General features: G+C 38.6%; 2 protein-coding genes across 2 annotated transcripts; both read right to left on the bottom strand.

The window, feature by feature from the left end:
* Window positions 1–3,081: 3,081 nt before the first annotated feature.
* LOC122669032 (pectinesterase inhibitor 3-like) lies at window positions 3,082–3,754 on the bottom strand. Its single transcript, XM_043865652.1, has one exon. It carries the CDS (start codon window positions 3,748–3,750, stop codon window positions 3,112–3,114), a length of 639 nt encoding a protein of 212 aa, XP_043721587.1. The 5' UTR covers window positions 3,751–3,754; the 3' UTR covers window positions 3,082–3,111.
* A 12,545-nt stretch (window positions 3,755–16,299) lies between these two features.
* On the bottom strand, window positions 16,300–17,045 carry LOC122669129. The gene has a single exon (XM_043865809.1). The coding sequence runs from the start codon at window positions 16,983–16,985 to the stop codon at window positions 16,314–16,316; it is 672 nt and encodes a 223-aa protein (XP_043721744.1). The 5' UTR covers window positions 16,986–17,045; the 3' UTR covers window positions 16,300–16,313.
* Between the last annotated feature and the right edge of the window lie 1,000 nt (window positions 17,046–18,045).

Here is an 18,045-nt window from a genome sequence, read left to right on the forward strand (position 1 = left end):
TTGGGTTGATCCTGTATGGACAAACCCTAGATGCTTAGAATATGTCGATTCCAAGGCTGATCCGGATCCCCATTCTAGGTTTTTAAACCTTGAAGATACGTTACTAAACAAGTAATCAAAAGAAATTGATTTCTTGGAATATAAGGGGGTCGTGGGAGTGCTATAGACAATCAGGAAGCCAAAACTTGATATTGTACTGCTTCAAGAGACAAAGTTGTGAGATTTTTGCCTTTCATGGGGGTTGGGTGGTCATTTCGGGCCTCCTGTGTTTGGACATAGGGGCCATGCTCTCTTTCAAATTATTTTTCTCAAAAAAAGGGCAAGAGATCATTGTCTAGTTGTAGCAGCGTGGAGTCAATGGAAGTCCGTGTAAAGGGGTCTCTTGAAATAAGAATTTTAATGTCACTGAGGGCTGAATGGTAAATTCATGTGATCATGTGCCTAGACATAACAACCACACTATCGGATAGCGTTTCTTTTCCTTTAAAAAGCAAATAACTATAAAAAGTGGAGTCAGGTTCACGTTCATGTATGAGAACGGCTCAGCCATTGAGATGGAATCCACCCTGTGGGACGCAGATTCAGATCCTTTATCTTCGAGCCGCCTGACAGGACAAGGTTGCCAAGACATGGTGAGGAGCGCAATGTCCGCCTTACCCTTGGCAGAGCACCTTGCCCAAGTGAGTGTAAGGCGAACATTGCATGCCTCACTGTGTCTTGGCAGCCCAATCCTGCCGGACAACTCGACAGTAAAGGGTCCAAATTGGTGGGATCCATATGAAGTGGATTCCAGTGGATTCCATCTGAACGCTGAGCCGTTCTCGTACGTGAGCCCAATTTTAGAAAGTGTGGTACGCAATCTGCCTGTAGTTATTTTCCAATGACTTTTTTTTGGGTAGATTTTTCCAGATGATCTCGTTGAACACTGGGGGGTGAGGTTATGGTGAGCACGTGACAGATGAGCCGGTGGAGGTGGGTCATGCCTGACACAAATTTTTTTATGTTGTTGTTTTTGCTGTCATGGCTGACGCATCATTATCGACCACTCAAATAATAATGCATTTAACCATATCCATCTGATTGAATCTCTTCCTAATTGATAGGACAACTACCCCTGTTCTTGAGGGTTTGGTGTCTCACGTCACGTGACATTGATTGTCGGACGGATCCACTTTCACCCGGGTAGACCCAAAAACTATCATTCCTTACTCACTTCTCACCACTACCAGTCAGGTCTCAACCACGGATTAGTTCCTGGCATCGGGCATCCATCACCCCTCAAACTACATCATCGATATGGATCGATTGTATCGGGTTAGCTCCAACGATTTTCCCTCCTAAGATTTTGATATATATAAAAAAGGTAAATTACATATGGGTTGTCCAATCTTTTATAAAAAGATTTTTTTGGGTATCTCATCTTTTAAAAGCGATATTTGAGGTTCTCTATTAGTAGGGCTGTAAACGGATTGGATTTGATTTGAATAGTGTTATATCCGCATCTGCATCCGATTAACTATTGGACGGATTCGGATAATATTAAACGGATACGAACACGGATACGGATCGAATATTTTATTCGTTTACATGTAAATATAACTTTTCGGATAACTATAGTCTATTCGTATCCGCATCCATTTAACTTTCTGACGGATTCGAATAGTGCTAAACAAATATGGACACGGATGCAGAAACGTATTTTGACTATTCATTTACACCCCTATCTATTAGATCAATCCTACCTTAAGCTGAGTCAATTTCCAATTTTACCCTTAATAACTCCCACATGCCATCTCCGCCCGTCTCGCCCCCACCGGCCCACCCATCGGCTCCATCTTCACCTCATCAACACCGTCAACCTCTTTGTGTTTGTTGTTGGAGGGATTTTGTCCATGGTTTTATTGAGTTTTAGAATGCCATTTAGATGTGCTTAAGAATGGTCCCATTGAATCTGGCTAGATCTCTTCTAATACAATCAATAAACCACCAGCATTGCCAAGGAGCTGTCTTGGTCCCTATTGATATAATCAATAGCACTCCGTGAATCGGAACGGATATGCATATAATCATATCCTCTAATAACCAGCTCTTTGACACCAATTAAGAAAGCCTCCAACTCATGGTTGATGAGACAGCCGCTGCAATTGCAAAGATGACTTGACCGCTACTGTCTCTAGCTACGCATACAAGGCCCACTTGTCCTTCTCTAAGAGAACCATCCTAGTTTAAGCTAATCCAATGACCTAACGAGGGCTCCTAACAGCAGCACCATTGGCTAGAAGGTGCTTGAAGATGGCATGAATGTTCCAGGATCTACAAACGTCCCTAACCGTTGGGCCATCTACAAACATCCCACTCTAGGGTGCGGGATCCATTCCCTATGATGGGGTCACATCTATCCTCATCCGTTCCCATGTGAGTAGTTGATCCGGACTCGAGAGTGAGATTTTCTAACTGGTCTTTAACATCATTTTAGATTATGTAGATGATGTGTTGATAAGAGAGATGATTACCTTCATGGATTCTTTGATTTCTTCCATGCCAAAGATAATAATCAATAATGGTCTCAAAACCGTTTGTCATTAATGAGAATCATTAACAGTTTGAATTAACTTATTAAATATTTAGAAAACTAAAAGAGATACGTGTGAATAGTGAAAACAAAAGATGGATGCAACTGTAATTTAATCAATACCTCAAGGAAAGCATGTGTAAATTTACTTATATATTATTGGTAAGAAATTAAGTTATACTATTAATGTTAGAATTTTTTTATTATTATTTTTTTTTTTGGTTGAAATTGTTAGACATGAATCTTCAGGAAATCGTCAGCTAGTTTCATATCTCCTCTGCCACCCCATGTGCTACTACTTATTCGCTTTCTATAATTCTCCTTTCCTCTTTGACGAAAATATAAATAGAATCCTTTATTAACTATCAGGAACTATTATGAGACAAGAGGTTACTTGTTCCCAAAAATAAAGGGACCACACACGGTAAGAAACACATTACTAATAGCATTCTTTTTAAAGTATCCACAAAATACAAATTAATATTTAACTAGGATTAAGAAGTAACCAGGCATCAATTGCCGTCAATTCACGTATTTAATCAACGGCCACGAGCATCGTCGAGGCGATTGATAAGGTAGAGCGCATTACTGGTTACCTTCGCGACATTGCTCATCTTGCGCTTAACATCTGACTTCACATTCTTCCCAGTCCCACTGGACCCACCCACATCCTGAAACCCGTCAAGACACGTGTCCTCGTTGGTGAGTGCAGCACTCACCCACGTTTCCGCGTTACTCATGTGCATCCGGAACTTTCCGCTCCGGTCACGCAAGTCCCGGAGCTCCGACAGAGTCTTACTCAACTCGTCCACCGAGTCGGACAGTTGGTCGACACAGTCAGTCACAGCAAGTCGTTGCTTCTTATTGCTACCCTCACCACCCAAACTAGTCGCCAGTCGAGATAGATACTGGGAGACCTTTCGGGCACGGGAGAGGCTCACGTTGACGGCGGCTTGGGCCAGATCGTTCGGGGTCTTGGCCTGGGCACCGTAGGTGGAGAGTGTTCGAAGGCATAGATCTGGGTAGCTGGCATGTATGCATGAGTTCCGGACCAGATCTTCCGATGAACCGGACTTCCCTGAACTTCCTGCAGTAGTAGAATGACGCAAGTCTGCTGCTGCACTGGAAACGTAAAGGAGGAAGAAGAAGAAGGAGGAGGTAGGGACCCAGCTTTTCATGTTTTGGCTTTGGAGTTCTTCTAAGTTCTAAAATCTAAACTAGGAAGTAGGAAGTAGAAGAGACTGACAGAGACTCTGAGAGAGAGAGAGTGAAATTGAAAGAGTTGCAATGGTTGGTTGGTGGTGGAGTCAGTAATGAACTAGTTGTGCTCTGCCGCTATATATATATATATATATATAGGGATTAGGTGGGTAATGAGAGTTGAGAGAGTCACTGGAACTGGAATAGTTAGTTGAGTAATAATGATGAATATGTTTGTATGTAACATGAGTTTAGATAGGTAGGTTAGTAGGTAGCTTGTCCTGAAACTTAATCTCAAGAATTACAGAGAATGCCATGGGACTGAGACGCAGTGGGCATTACTACTGTAAAAGTAAATTTGTTTCCCATTACACACTACCTTCGGATACGAATGAGTTCAGATCTGCTACAAAGGAGACTCGGGGTACGAGCGATGACTAGACTCCGGGTCCATACTGACAGTCTGTGTTTGATATTCCACAAGCAAAACCTGCTACTACTGTACAATTCCACGAGCAAAAAGCTGCTAAATACATGGATTTAATTTAGGTATCGGTATCACTGGTGCCCAAAACCGATATAATTGAAAAACAAAAATGGGAAAAGGTTTTGTTTTTCAAAATTTGTGACTGATACTCCCTTTGTTTTTTGTTGGTAAGAATTTTGTGCCTGATACGAAATGCCGATACCGATACCAAAAATGATGATCCCGTCCATACATATCAATTTTTACTCATCTACATAATTTCAATCAAAATGTTTAAATTTTTATTTTTTTTTGTACTCTGAATATTATTTTGGACACAGGGAACCCCTTACATTATATTAATGATTGTGGAAAAACAGAACAAGGAGAGACTTAACCCGCCTTATCCAACCCAGGAGAAGATAAACACTCTCAAGCTCAAACCCTGAAACCCTTACAATCAATGCCAAAAGCAATTACGATTACCTTAAACACTGGTAAACCTACTTTGTCCTCCCGAGTGATGTGACGAATCTCTGAAGGAACCTCCTGCTCCATATAGAAAATAGAGTTGTTGGTTATTTCACAAGCCAAATTAACTAATAATTCCGCTTCTCTATTACTCTCCCTAAATGAGAAGGAGATACAAGTTCGAAGATATCCGCAAAGAGATAGAACTTCCTAAAACTAATACTAGCAACTCTAAAGATTGCAAACCTTTTCAAAAACAAGTTTCCCAGTGATAACTGAAAAAGAGTTAATATAGAAATCTAACAAGCCCAAAGTAGCACACAATCTCAAAGCATCTTTGAGCGCTCTTAATTCTGCCACAGAATTAGTACACTCATCATAGAAATTCTTAAAGATGACAAGAATTCTATCATCCTTGTCTCTAATATTTTCACCACCTCCCCCTAACCTAAGATTCCCTTTGCAAGCATCATCCACATTAAGTTTTACTGAATTAAATGGAGGGCACCAGTAAATCGGAATGGGGGATTCATTAATTTTAATATTTACTTATTACTAAAAAAATCATATTTTTTGAGTATTTTTGTCACTTAATATATTTAATTTTTTCTGAATTTTATAAATTTAATTTAAAAACTTTACACATTTATTGTAATTTCGGATTTTTAGTTGTATTTTATGCAATATTTCACAAACAAAAAATTTAAATATTTATATTTTTTTCTGTTTTTGACCAACTTTATTATTTTTTGGCCAATACTATAGCATATAACCAAAAGTGACTTTACCCCTTTATTGGGTCATTACAGTTTGAATCGAACTGATCTATATCGAGAATCAGGATCGATCATTCTTGCTTTTCTAACATTATAAGTTTATCACAAACAATGATCCAATGATCTTTGTAAGATTGCAGTTGATTCTCATGCAAACACCAAAGAATGAAGAGTTTCTCCAAAATGAAGGAAAAAAAAAGAGACTCAAGTATAATAACCAATGTGGCTGTTTACTGTTTACATGATCTAAATATCTATAATGTGCATTTTGAAATGGATTTCTTTCGAAATAGATGAAATAAATTTGTAGTTATTTTAAGATTGCTATTGAAATTGATTTCAATTTCAAGAAATCAAAGTATAAATTATAGTAACACCTTCTAAAATTGAAATCATCCTTTGAAATAATGCTCGAAGTCGTACTAAAGTGAGCCTTAATTAGTTGTACTCAAATGTTTTGAAGATGTCCATTTCATGCACCGTATATGCATTTCGAAAGTCTTTATCCCAAAAAAAAAAAAACAAATATGCATCTCGAAAGTAAATGCTAAAAACATATTTTTTTCTTATCTAGATGGGAAGTAGTTTTTTCTACACTAGCACTCTCATGGGTCTATCTTTCTCCTCCTCAAAACAAGGGGCAAGAGTTGTTTTTTCATATGAAAAAGGAGAGAGATAGACTCATGGGAGTGCTGATGTTGGTCACATTCCTGGGTACAGATCTTTTTCCCTATCTAAATATAGGGGTCCTTATCGCCCCCAGTACAGGGGGGGTGTTGTGTGCATCGTGTGGCGCAGCACCACCCATGTGTGCACGGTGGAGCCCACTGTGCACACATGGGTGGTGCTGCGCCGCACGATGCTCAAAGCACCGCCTCAGTACTCCCACCGTGCACACATGGGTGGTGCTGCGCCGCACGATGCGCACAGCACCGCCTCAGTACTAGAGGTGATAATTTTAGACCCTTTAAAATTAGTAAAATTTAGTAGAGGATGATATGTAGTAGTAATTAACATCAAAGTATGTAGGATTATGGTTGGTTGGTAAAGCAAATTAAGCAAGTGTATTACAAAAACCAGCCACAGTTCCATTGCCAGTTGCCACCTCCTCCGCCTTTATTTTGTTTCATATTATCTCTTTGTCCCCTCACTCTTTTTCCTTATTTATATATATAAAAAAAGTTGGACAAAGACCTTTGCTTTGGTAACGTCCTCCCCAGGGCAAACCTGTACAGAGGAGAGTTCTTCAGAATTTTCAATCATTCTATATAGATCCGGAATCTGGATCCGGATCCCTCTGGATCGATGGATCTCAAGATCGACGTATTCTAGGTAGTTAGGGTTATTTTTTAAGATCAGAATCAATCGAGACCAATCTAAATACTGATTCCAGATTTTTTTAATCATGGTCTTCCCTTATTAGGAAAATCTGGAAAGAAGAGAATTCTTTAGAATTCAATCATTCATAAATATAGATGTATGTATAAGGTGTTGGAGGCATTGAATTGTATAACATGGAGGTAGATCCTCCAAGTAGTTAGGTTTTGGGCCTTGATAATGGATATTGATTCGAAACGTAAATGAGCTAAGCTGGAGGCATTAAATAAGTAACGGCCCACTGGGCCTCTTTTGGTCACAACTTTTTGGAACATGTAACTCAAGGACCATGTCCCCATTTTTGGAATGACAACTAATATCGCAGCAACCCTACTTGTCATCTGTTATTGCTGCCTTCAAGTTTTAAACTTTTATTGGCGGTTTCCGACCCACAACCCACAACCCCACAAACACAACAAAAGGTGGAAAAGATTACTTAATAGCCTTACTATTCACCCCCCCCCCCCTTCGGTTATTACAATGTAGGACAGAGTTTTCCTACATTGTGCGGGAAGGGTTCAGACACTACCCTAGGGTCTTAAACATCCCCTTATTTACGAACATAATCCCTCCACATTTGAAAGTTGTGGTCAAGATTACTCTTCACTATATTAGTCTAAAAATAAAAAAAATAAAAAAGATTTCTCTTTACTATGGCTTAAGAAAAAACTAAGTCCTACAATGTATGTGATGGAGAAAGTTTTTTTCTTCACCTAGGGATCATGGTGATTTGACATTATGATTGAACTCCTGAAACAATATGTATCTCATCATTAATTCTTATTTCCTTACTAATGAAGGTCTGAAATATCTTTTTAGGTTCAATCAAAGGGTCAGATTATGTGGTTGAATATATATATATATATGGGAAGTAGTTTTCTGTTTGGTGGCCTGCGCTAGCATTCCCATGTGTCTATCTCTCTCCTCCTCAAAACAAGGGGCAGAGGTGTCTTTTCATATGAGGAGGAGAGAGATAGACTCATGGGAGTGATGGTGTAGGCCACACTCCCGGACAGAGAACTTTCTCCCTATATATATATATACTAGTAAGAATGCATGTGTGACCATACGTACGTGTGGATTCTAAGTAGAGATACCTTTGTTATGTTGTAAACAGTGATACAGACTACAGAGATAGATATAGTTTTAGATATACTTTTTCTCTCATTTTTTTTCAATTTTGAAACCATGAATTTTAATTTTCTGTATCTAGTACAATGAATAATGTATAATCAAAATTAAACTGTTGACTTAAAAAAAACACAATTAAACAAGTTATATAGGGATCATATCAACTCTGTTTTCTACTCACCTGCAAATGAGAAATGGATAACAAACCAAGCAAACAAAGCAAGCTAAGCAGGTGTATCAAAGCACCCACAAGATTCCTTGGAAAGACAAGGAACCAATATATCAGATTCATGTATAGATGAGCTGATTTGGCTGGCCATGGTGACGACATGGGCGTGCATCGTTCATACTTCTCCTCTGTACCCATCAAGACTTTTCCTTCTCGCAATGCCAATGACCTTGAAGGTTTGATCAGGGCTAATTCCAAATCCAAATTAAACATTGTTCTACAAGAAGAATAAACTAAGAAGTAGTACCTAGAACCCTTCATATTTACTGTATTTGGTACTATTATTTAAGTTTTCATGAGAGTCTGAACTAACCAATGAGTAGAAGAAAGAACACAGACAATTGTGAGATCAAAACAAACATGAAGAACATAAAATCAAAATGACCGAAAAATAATTTGATCAATCTACCCAGGTCAATTGTGGTTAGGGGCATGCTTGGAGGAGGTTAATAGTAAAATCAATGGAGATGTGGGCATGCTTTGAGGGAACTGATTAGGGAATCTTTAAGGGGTAGGGTCATGCATCACCAAGAGACAGAGGAAAATGTAAGGACTCACCTGTTAAGGGGTAGAGTCATACCAAGAAATAGAGGAATAGGTAAGGACTCACATGTTGAGCGATTCCGGTTGTAGCAGAGTTGTAAATCCGATTGGAGATGTCTCCGGCGGGATGTTCTCGGTAGGAGATACTGTGATTTCCCTTACAAGAAAGCTCCAAGTTCTCGGACAGATAACCGAAACCAGAAAACCTTCTTGCTGGTTTACTCTGCAGAGAGCTCCGACATCTCAAACAGGATCTTGAATGGTTTCCAAAGAAACAGGGAATGAATGGACATGTCTTCTAGATTTTGGAATGTGTGTTCCGTAGAGAGAGGGGGCTGGAGATAAACAATAAACACTAGTTAAAGAAGAAATCAAACAGTTTAGGGAGGAATGAAATGAGTACTTGGTTTTCTTCACGGAAAATGAATCGGTAAATTTTCTCTTTGGAGAAAACGAACAATTTTTAAATTTAAATAATAATAAATATTATTAGTTAAAAATAATTATTAATACTAAGGGTACCCAAGATTAAGAAATTATAAAAAGAAATGACCTATAGATTAAGAATAGAAAATTGGAATTTTAAATAAGAATGAAGGATAAAAGAGGTAATTGAAAGATTTGCTTTAAATAATAATAAATATTATTAAAAATAGTAATTAATACTAAGGGTACCTAAGATTATGAAATTATAAGAAAGAATGACATAAAGATTAAGATTTGAAGAATGAAGTTTTAGATAAGAATGAAGGTTAGAATAGGTAACTGAAAGATTTGCCACTAATTAAAAACAATAATTAATACTAAGGGTACCTAAGATTATGAAATTATAAAAACGAGTGACCTATAGATTAAGAATAGAAAATTAGAATTTTAGATAAGAATGAAGGATAAAAGAGGTAATTGAAAGATTTGCTTTAAATAATAATAAATATTACTAATATTAATATTAATTAAAAACAATAATTAATATTAAGGGTACTTAAGATTATGAAATTATAAGAAAGAATAACATAAAGACTAAGATTTGAAGGATGCAATTTTAGATACGAATGCAGGGTAGAATAGGTAACTGAAAGATTTGCCACTAATTAAAAACAATAATTAATACTAAGGGTACCTAAAACTATGAAATTATAAGAAAGAATGACATAAAGATTAAGAATTGAAGAATGGAATTTTAGATAAGACTGAAGGGTATAATAGGTAACTGAAAGATTTGCCACAACGTGCTTTTATATAATAGTACTATATATATATATATGCACACTACCGTTGCAGTTAGACACAGGGGCACACGAAATGACCGTTGCACTCCTAGTCATTTCCATCTTTCTAAGAGGTGTAGCAGTCATTACCCATACCCCAGTATCTGAGCACAAGAGTGGCATGCGCTGCACGACGTTGGTAGTCTTCCTTCATAATATATTCATTATGAATGAAGGAATACTTGGAAACTAAAAAAGTATATGAAGTTCACCCTCTTGTGCCAATTATTTTCCATCTTATGGAAACTATCATGCTTGGCAGCTGGTGAGTTATTGCCAACAATTTAAATCATGATATTGGGATCTGTAGCGGTTGGGATCGATACTGGGAGTGCAGGGAATGTTCACGTACGTGAGCATATGTGAACCACATACAGTCGTTCAGATGGAATCTATTCTATGAGAATGTTTCATCTGAACGGCTGTGAGTTGTTCACGTACGCTCACGTACGTGAACATTCACCCCCCTCTGATACTAGGATACTGGTACCGAGATCGATCCTAATTGCAAGTACAATCTATATCGAACAGTTTTGCCCTCATTGTTTGAGAAAAAACAAATCACTTCTCAAACCATTTTGACCTAATTACAGACCAATACATCGCATCGGTACCAGTATCATATCGGTATCAAGTAACAGTGATACCGATAGGACCGATACGATACCAATATCTTGAACCCTGGTTGTTGGACAAGTTGATACAAACTTGAAAATTTGGAGGTGATGCACGGACTATAACTATTGAACACTGCCAACATCCTTTTTCCTTTCATTTCCCCAGTTTGTTTCCATGTGTAATGCTCAGGTACCTTAATTTATATTATTGTGTTTGGATATTATCCAATAAGGTGGTTTTTTCCTAAATATCAAAAAAATATTTATTTTGCCATGCGAACAGAAGATGTCCATTTCAACCATTAGATAGAGAGGACATGGTCTAGATTATTCATTTGCCAAATTTTACAGTCTAATTCAATCAAGGGGCACTGTTCTCTGTGTCGCAGCGCAGCCTGCGCCCAGGCACATGGGGTGGGTGCAATGACCACCCTACCCCCTGCATAGGCTGCCCATGTGCTTGGGCGCAGGCTGCGCTGTGGCACAGAGAACATTGTTCCTTCAATAAAATACTCCCTTTTGTATTGACACACATCTTGTGCATATCTATGCATGTGTTTGCAAGAAATAATAACCGTAAGCATACGGATCAATCGTAGCTACGGGTCGAACTCAAGGAGATGTACGCCAGTCTATTTACTCACTTTAAAGCAATGCAAAGTGAACCAAATTAATTAAATTGTTGAATTAAATTAACGGATCCTCACTCACAAGCATTTATGTCCTACCACACATCCATCTAACCTATGTTGCATTTAACGCGGATTGACGAAATTGGAGGAATTAAATTGCCACAACCACACAATCAAAAAATAGAAATCAAAGAAATAGAACTAACTAATTGAAGCTTGAACCGGATTGAAGTTGATATTACACTTGAAATAGCGTTACCAAATCTGAAAAATAAAACAAAAGTAATTAAATTAAGATGTTTAACTTAATGCATGATGATGATGATAAACAATAAAATAAAATTCAAAAGCATGGAAGAATTTAGAGAGGTAGAGAATGAGAATAAAATAAAAATAATGAAAAATTAAAATTCCTAATAGAATGGAGGGATTAGAGGGGATGAGAGTGTGATTAAAATAAAAACAATGGAAGAAGAAAGAGATTACGAAGAAGAAGAAGAAGAAAAATAAAAAAATAAGAACTAATACTCCCTTTTACCAAAGTTGAAAGTGCATGAATTAAGGAAAAATTACTTGATTAGACAAAATCAGGTTTATCCTTACAAAACTAACCACCCAATGTTTCAGTTAACAAAAATATATTGTTTTGACTTTGGGTTTACAAAAGTAACCAAAATAGTGTTCTTCTGTCAAATAAAGACCTATTTTGACAGTTTTACCCCCCTCCTCCTCCTCTTTCTTCTTCTTCCCCTTATCACCTCATCTGTCATCCTCCGGTACCCACTGCCCACACACTACCACCCTCAATTGCACCCTAGTACCGACTCACCATCACCCGCTCCTACCCCACTTCCTCTTTTTCTTCTTCCTACCACCCACCCTTCCCTATCCCCTTCTTCTTGCTGGAATCCCACCCTCCGTTGCAACCACACCCTCCGCTGCAACAACACTCCACTGCCGCTACTCCCCTGAAATGACATTTTTCGACGGTGGTTGTCCCACGACAGGTTCAACCGGTATATCCTCCCTTCGCACCCAGTCTCAGATCGGAACCAAGTCCTCTCCTAGAACTTAACACATCCTCCTCTGCAACACCATCCAAACATCTGTATCCTTCCCAAGCCTCATCACCTCCTCTGCAAACCCTGTCCCAATCTGAGCACCTGCAACCACACCTCTGACTGTTCCAATTTACAATAATACCATGATTAAATCAGTTAATGATGGACGAAACTTATCACTCACTAGAACAGAGATTACATAGAACAAAGTTTTATGGAACCGCGGGCGATGCACAAGTTGAATGGATGTGATTGCAGGGCTATAGAGAGGTGTTGCGGATGATACGTAGAGTGATGGATAGGGCAGGGTGCGAAGGCCAGCGACTGATGCTACAATGGAGGCTTACAACGGCATGGTAGCAACAAGAAGGCAGCAATAGTAGGGTGCAATAGTAGGACAGAATCACCACTGCTTTGCCGTCAATTCAGACCATCGCTGCACACTCATGGTCATCGTCTGCGTCGTCTGAGAAATCTCCTCCGATAAGGACCAAGAAGAAGATGGTCTTGGATGGTAATGGAAGGCAACCTCATAAGGACCAAGAAGAAGATGGTTACTCCGACTCAATTCTCACGTCCCCAAACCGTCGGCCGTCTCACCAACGATCACCACAGCCTTGGCGGTGGTTTTATTTATTTATTTTTTTTGAAGAAGACGCTTGGGGAATCTAGTATACAGTGGACACAATGATCGAGGGGAGGAAGAGGAAAGGGTTAAAATGTCAATAAATGTTTGTGGGTGAGGGTAGCCACTGTTTTGAACATTTTTGTAATACCCAACCTAGTTTGACTAATTCTGTAAACATAAACTGTGGATGGTTAGTTTTGTAAATCAAAACCCAATAGTAGATAATCTCATAATTTTTTCATGAATTAATTAGGCCTTGCATGAATGAAATTGAAGAAGCTTGAACACTTGAATAATCCTTGCATGGCTTCTTCTTCCAAGTCTCTAATTCTTCTCACAAGGATTAGAAGCCTAGACTAGAAAGCTTTAAAACTAAACTAGAATTAAAGGATTACAACCATATTGCAGACATAATTAAATTAAAGCTTGAATTAAACCTATTACAACCATTGAACTAAACTCATAAATCAAACTAGAAACTTAGAAAGCCAAAAATATAGAAGAAGAAGAGAGAAATTTCACTAATTATTGAACTAAAATTGCATAAAAATTGATCTAGAACTAACTAAAAACTAACTAAAAATTAACTAGTTACAACCCAAAGGGCAAAGAGTATTTATAGGGGGAAGGAGAGGAGAAGGGAGAAGACAGAGGAGGTAGGAGAAATATTCCCTAAGAGAAGAGAATATTCTCTTCTTTTTCCTCCTTTAAATTACTTGAATCCCAAGAAAAAAGAGAAAAATAGAAACTAAGAGAGATAAAAATCCTAGCTACATAAATCTTCTATTTTTCAAAAAGTAACTTTCTAATTCTAAACTTGTGCTTCCTTTTCTTTGTAGGTGTCTTCTCCAAGCAATGAGATCAAGACATCTTTGACTTTCAACCTTCCATGGATGAGAGAATATTTTTTCAAAAGAAATCTATCCAAAGTAAAATTCCTATAATGCCCCTTGGAAATTTGGAGGGGAGAGAGAGTGAGGGTGATGACTAGGATTCCCTTCAAGAATTAATTAAATTTTCATTTTGTCTTTTAAAAAACATGGAGCATGTGATGCTTATATAAGCCTCACTATTGCGTTCCTTACGAAAAATCACCCAAAATAGACACAAATTTCGTTCAATTTGGAGTTCGGGAGCCCAAGATATCTCAAGTTGAAGTTGGACTGCTCCAGAGCCTTCCAAATAGAATCTTTCGACTAACAGAAAAGATAACATCTGATAATTGCGCTATGATCTCTCAAATCCAAACTTCTGCTTCACTTTGTCCCCATCCGATTTTCGATAATTACAAACAAACTCCTGTCATAAAAATTGAAAACAGTGGCATGCCTTTTTTGCGCGTCGTTACGAAAACGGTCATAACTTCTTCGTTTCAACTTGGAATCAAGTGCCGTTTGAATCGTTGCGAAGCTGACTTGACGAGCTACGCATCCATACTATTAACAGCTCAAAATTATGCTAAAGGGTCCACTATACTCACATTCAAATTTGACTGATTGACATGATTCTTTCAGTGCTTAATCCAAACTTGATTTTCTCGACTCCTGGGCGCTGCCGGCTACTGCCAAACACCACTAAACAGCTTAAAAATGTTTCCTTAGCATCATTTGTTCCATTTTCACAAGAATTCACCAAAAATCTAAAAATACAAATAAAAACCTCGAGTAACTCCGTTCCAAGTATAAAAATGCATGCTCTATGGCCCTAAGATTTCACACATAAATGCGCTCATTAGCATGTGTGCAGTACTCTAGAAATTACTTTGCATTCTCCAACTCTAAGTGGAAGTAGACAATTTAAATTAAAGAAAGCATAAAAATGGATGGTTCAAATTTGTTTTGTGATTTTTAGAAATAGTTAGAGAAGCCTAAATTTTAATGACAAGTAGGCCCCAATATTATCTTCTTATATGCCAACTTTTAGATTTTAGTCTAGTTTTATTTTGCTCAGTGTTATAAAAAACAAGGATTAACGTATAGTTTTTTGAGTAATTTGAAATTCTGAGAGGACAAAAAGAAGTTGCAAATACAAGGAACATGTGTCTTTTTGTTTTCATAAATATCTTTCCATGGTGTCATTAAGTGGGTTTGTAAAGGCATTTGTAGAAGAAAAAGAACACATGTTTCACAAAATCATCTATGAAATTTGCACGCCAAATTTGGGAAGCTGATACGGATTCAAATAAGGGATTAAAAATCAAGTTGAAGAAAGATTCCAGCCATGCAAAATTTAGACCACAGTTCCAAATAAAAAGGGTTTTATATGCATGAGTGAATAATAAAAATCCTTTTCAGCTCTAATTTTTTTCTAATCACTCATTATCCAATGGCGGGGAGGATTTGAACACGTACCCTCAAGTATTGACAAATATTGAGTAAAAGAAATGTGGGTTTTCGAGGACCCATACAACTTTCCAGAACCTTAAATTCTTGAATGACTCTAAATTAAAGCTGTGTTTGGTATGCATTATTGGAATGCGGCGTAGGTGCTATTGTCATATTGGTATAATGCATTCCAAGAATGCATAACAAACACAGCCTTAGGTTTAGGGATTTTGTTAGACAATTTTCACCTTATATATTCTGACCATGGTTTGAGGATGGTATTCGCTCAGCCGGATTGACCAATTTGTATCGGTATCGGTGGATCCATATAGACAAGGGCAAAAATATTAAAAAAAATGAAAAAAATATGACTGATTACTAAAACCGTGATTTTAACTGTCGGGACCGATTCGAGTCCGGCCGGATTCCAGGTTTTTAAGCCCTGCTCATTTGGTGTGCTTCCCAATGTTCTCTGCCCTTAAAATAAGAAGAAAAAAATTTTAAGTGGGCCCTTTCTGGGGGTCCCGGGAGAGTTGTTAACCCAACGCCTGTTAGCAATGACGTGCTGCAAGTCGCTATGCTGTCATTGCTTGTAATTGTAGTAGTGATATAGCCGCCACCAGTTAGTTCCTGGTACTACTGGAGTAGTGGAGTAGACTGTGGGCCCCATTTTTTTAATAAGTTGTGGACCCCAATTTGTTCTTAAATCTTAATTAATTGATGGACCCACTCACCACTCACCACTCACCGTTCACGGGTTAAATTAATGAATGTAACACAGTAGTATCCACACCAGTGATCATGTACAGACCCATGGCCTACTTTATGTGGTGATGATCAAGTCAATCGGACGGTCGTGATCATACAAGTTCTAGAGAAAGAGAGATTAAGGAAGTAAATAAAAATCTATATTCGAAATGAAATCGAACATTTCAACCTTACAAAAATAAGTATTTACAATTACTGGATTAATTACCCCCCCTCCCTTTTCTCATCAAATCTCTCTCTAATCATTAAATCATAGAGCCAGGAAGTAACCGGACGGCGATGAGCATCTCCGTCTATGACAGTCCCACAACCTAACGACGCTACCGTTAAACACCGTTAAATCTTGAGAACTGTACCAACCCAAATCACCCTCTCTCCTCATCATCCTAATTCCGTCGTAAGACCAACGCCCGTCAGAGCAGTAAAGCTCTTCCCTGAAAGGGCAGACGACATCAAAGTCATCGCCGTCTTCGTTGCCGACGATAGGAGGAATAGTATTATCCTCTTCCCCTTGATAATACAGTGTGAACTTTTCTTTGATGACCCTGCCGTTGTCTTCCTTGTCATCATATTCGATGGCTCCAACGCCAACCAAAGCAGAGCAAGTTTGTTCTTGATGAAATGGCTCCTCTTCCTTCTTCTCCTTCTCTGATTCGGGCTCAGACCAGGTGGAGATTACTTGTATCGGTGGAGAAGACAGATTTGGAGTAGAGCAACAACGACCATCCAAGGACGAAGAAGGAGAATCACCGGATGATTTGGTTCGATGTAAGGAATTGGAGCTTACGGCTCTGATTCTCCAGAAACTGATAGCGGCGGTAACAATAGCGATACAGGTTAAGAAGCTCTGAACGCTGGCTAAATATTCGAAGCTCACGTAGTTGAAGGCAAGAGCTTCCAAAGGAGATTGAAAGACGTCCATGGCGGCGAGCGAGATCCCGAGAGAGCAAGCAACAAGGACTCAGGAGCTTATTTTCTCTTATCTTTCTTCTCTCCCTCTTTATGTTTTTTATTCACCTGCTTCTGTTATCTGTGGTAGTGTTGTTGTTGTCTTTGTTTGTTGGAGAAATGAGGGAATATTGTAATTTATGGGGAAAAAGGGAAAGATCTGGATCGTTGGATTTTCTTCAGGGGGTTGGGTTGGGGGAATCTGCTAGAGATGCTGGGAATCGAGAGAGATGCTTAGGGTAGATCCAAAACTTATGCCGAATTTCACAAAAACAAAATGGGTGGTCTCTGTCTTGCTCTTGTAACCAGGGGGTTGAGAATTCGGATCGGATTGAGGCTAATCCGGATCCGAATTGGCTGAGGCTGTTCTGGATCGGATTGATCCTTTACGAAAACTAGGCTTTAAGGGTCTTTGTTCCTATTTCCACCGATTCTGATCCGATCCAGATCTGAATTGGCTCGACCGATTGAATCTCGATTCGTGGTTTCTAAATCTTGCTTATATCAGGCTAAGAATTGTGATTAACTCGTCAATCCGATCCCGATTCTAGCTGATCCAGCTCTCAAATCTTGTACAGGAAGAAAAAAGACCTAAATGCTTAGAATATTATTATATCCATGATTGGGATCATGGATTAAGGTATCGGGATCGGGTTGGCCATGGCCGGTACCATTACTAGATCAGTGGTATAAAACTAGGGAGAGAAAAACAATCTGATATCAAAATCTTGAAGGCGAGGTTGGCTTTGGTGTCTGGGATATGTGATGCTACGTAGCGAGCTTTGATGTTGTGGGTCCGATTGTGTAAGGCTTAAAACAATCCGTGCCCTGGACCACGAATCCTTTTCTCTCTCTCTCGTCCACAATAACAGTGACGACAGTTGGGTGCCTGTCCGTTCTCTACTCTAAGTCCTAACCTTTTCCTACCCATGTCACGTGGCATATTATCATTGGCTGTTTGCAGTAAATGACGATTACAATCTGAACCACTTACCAGTGTGGGAACATTTCCTCGACGATTTGGTGATACTATG

The sequence above is a fragment of the Telopea speciosissima genome, chromosome 7 (genome assembly GCF_018873765.1).
Source record: "Telopea speciosissima isolate NSW1024214 ecotype Mountain lineage chromosome 7, Tspe_v1, whole genome shotgun sequence".
In the NCBI taxonomy this organism is placed as follows: Eukaryota; Viridiplantae; Streptophyta; class Magnoliopsida; order Proteales; family Proteaceae; genus Telopea; species Telopea speciosissima.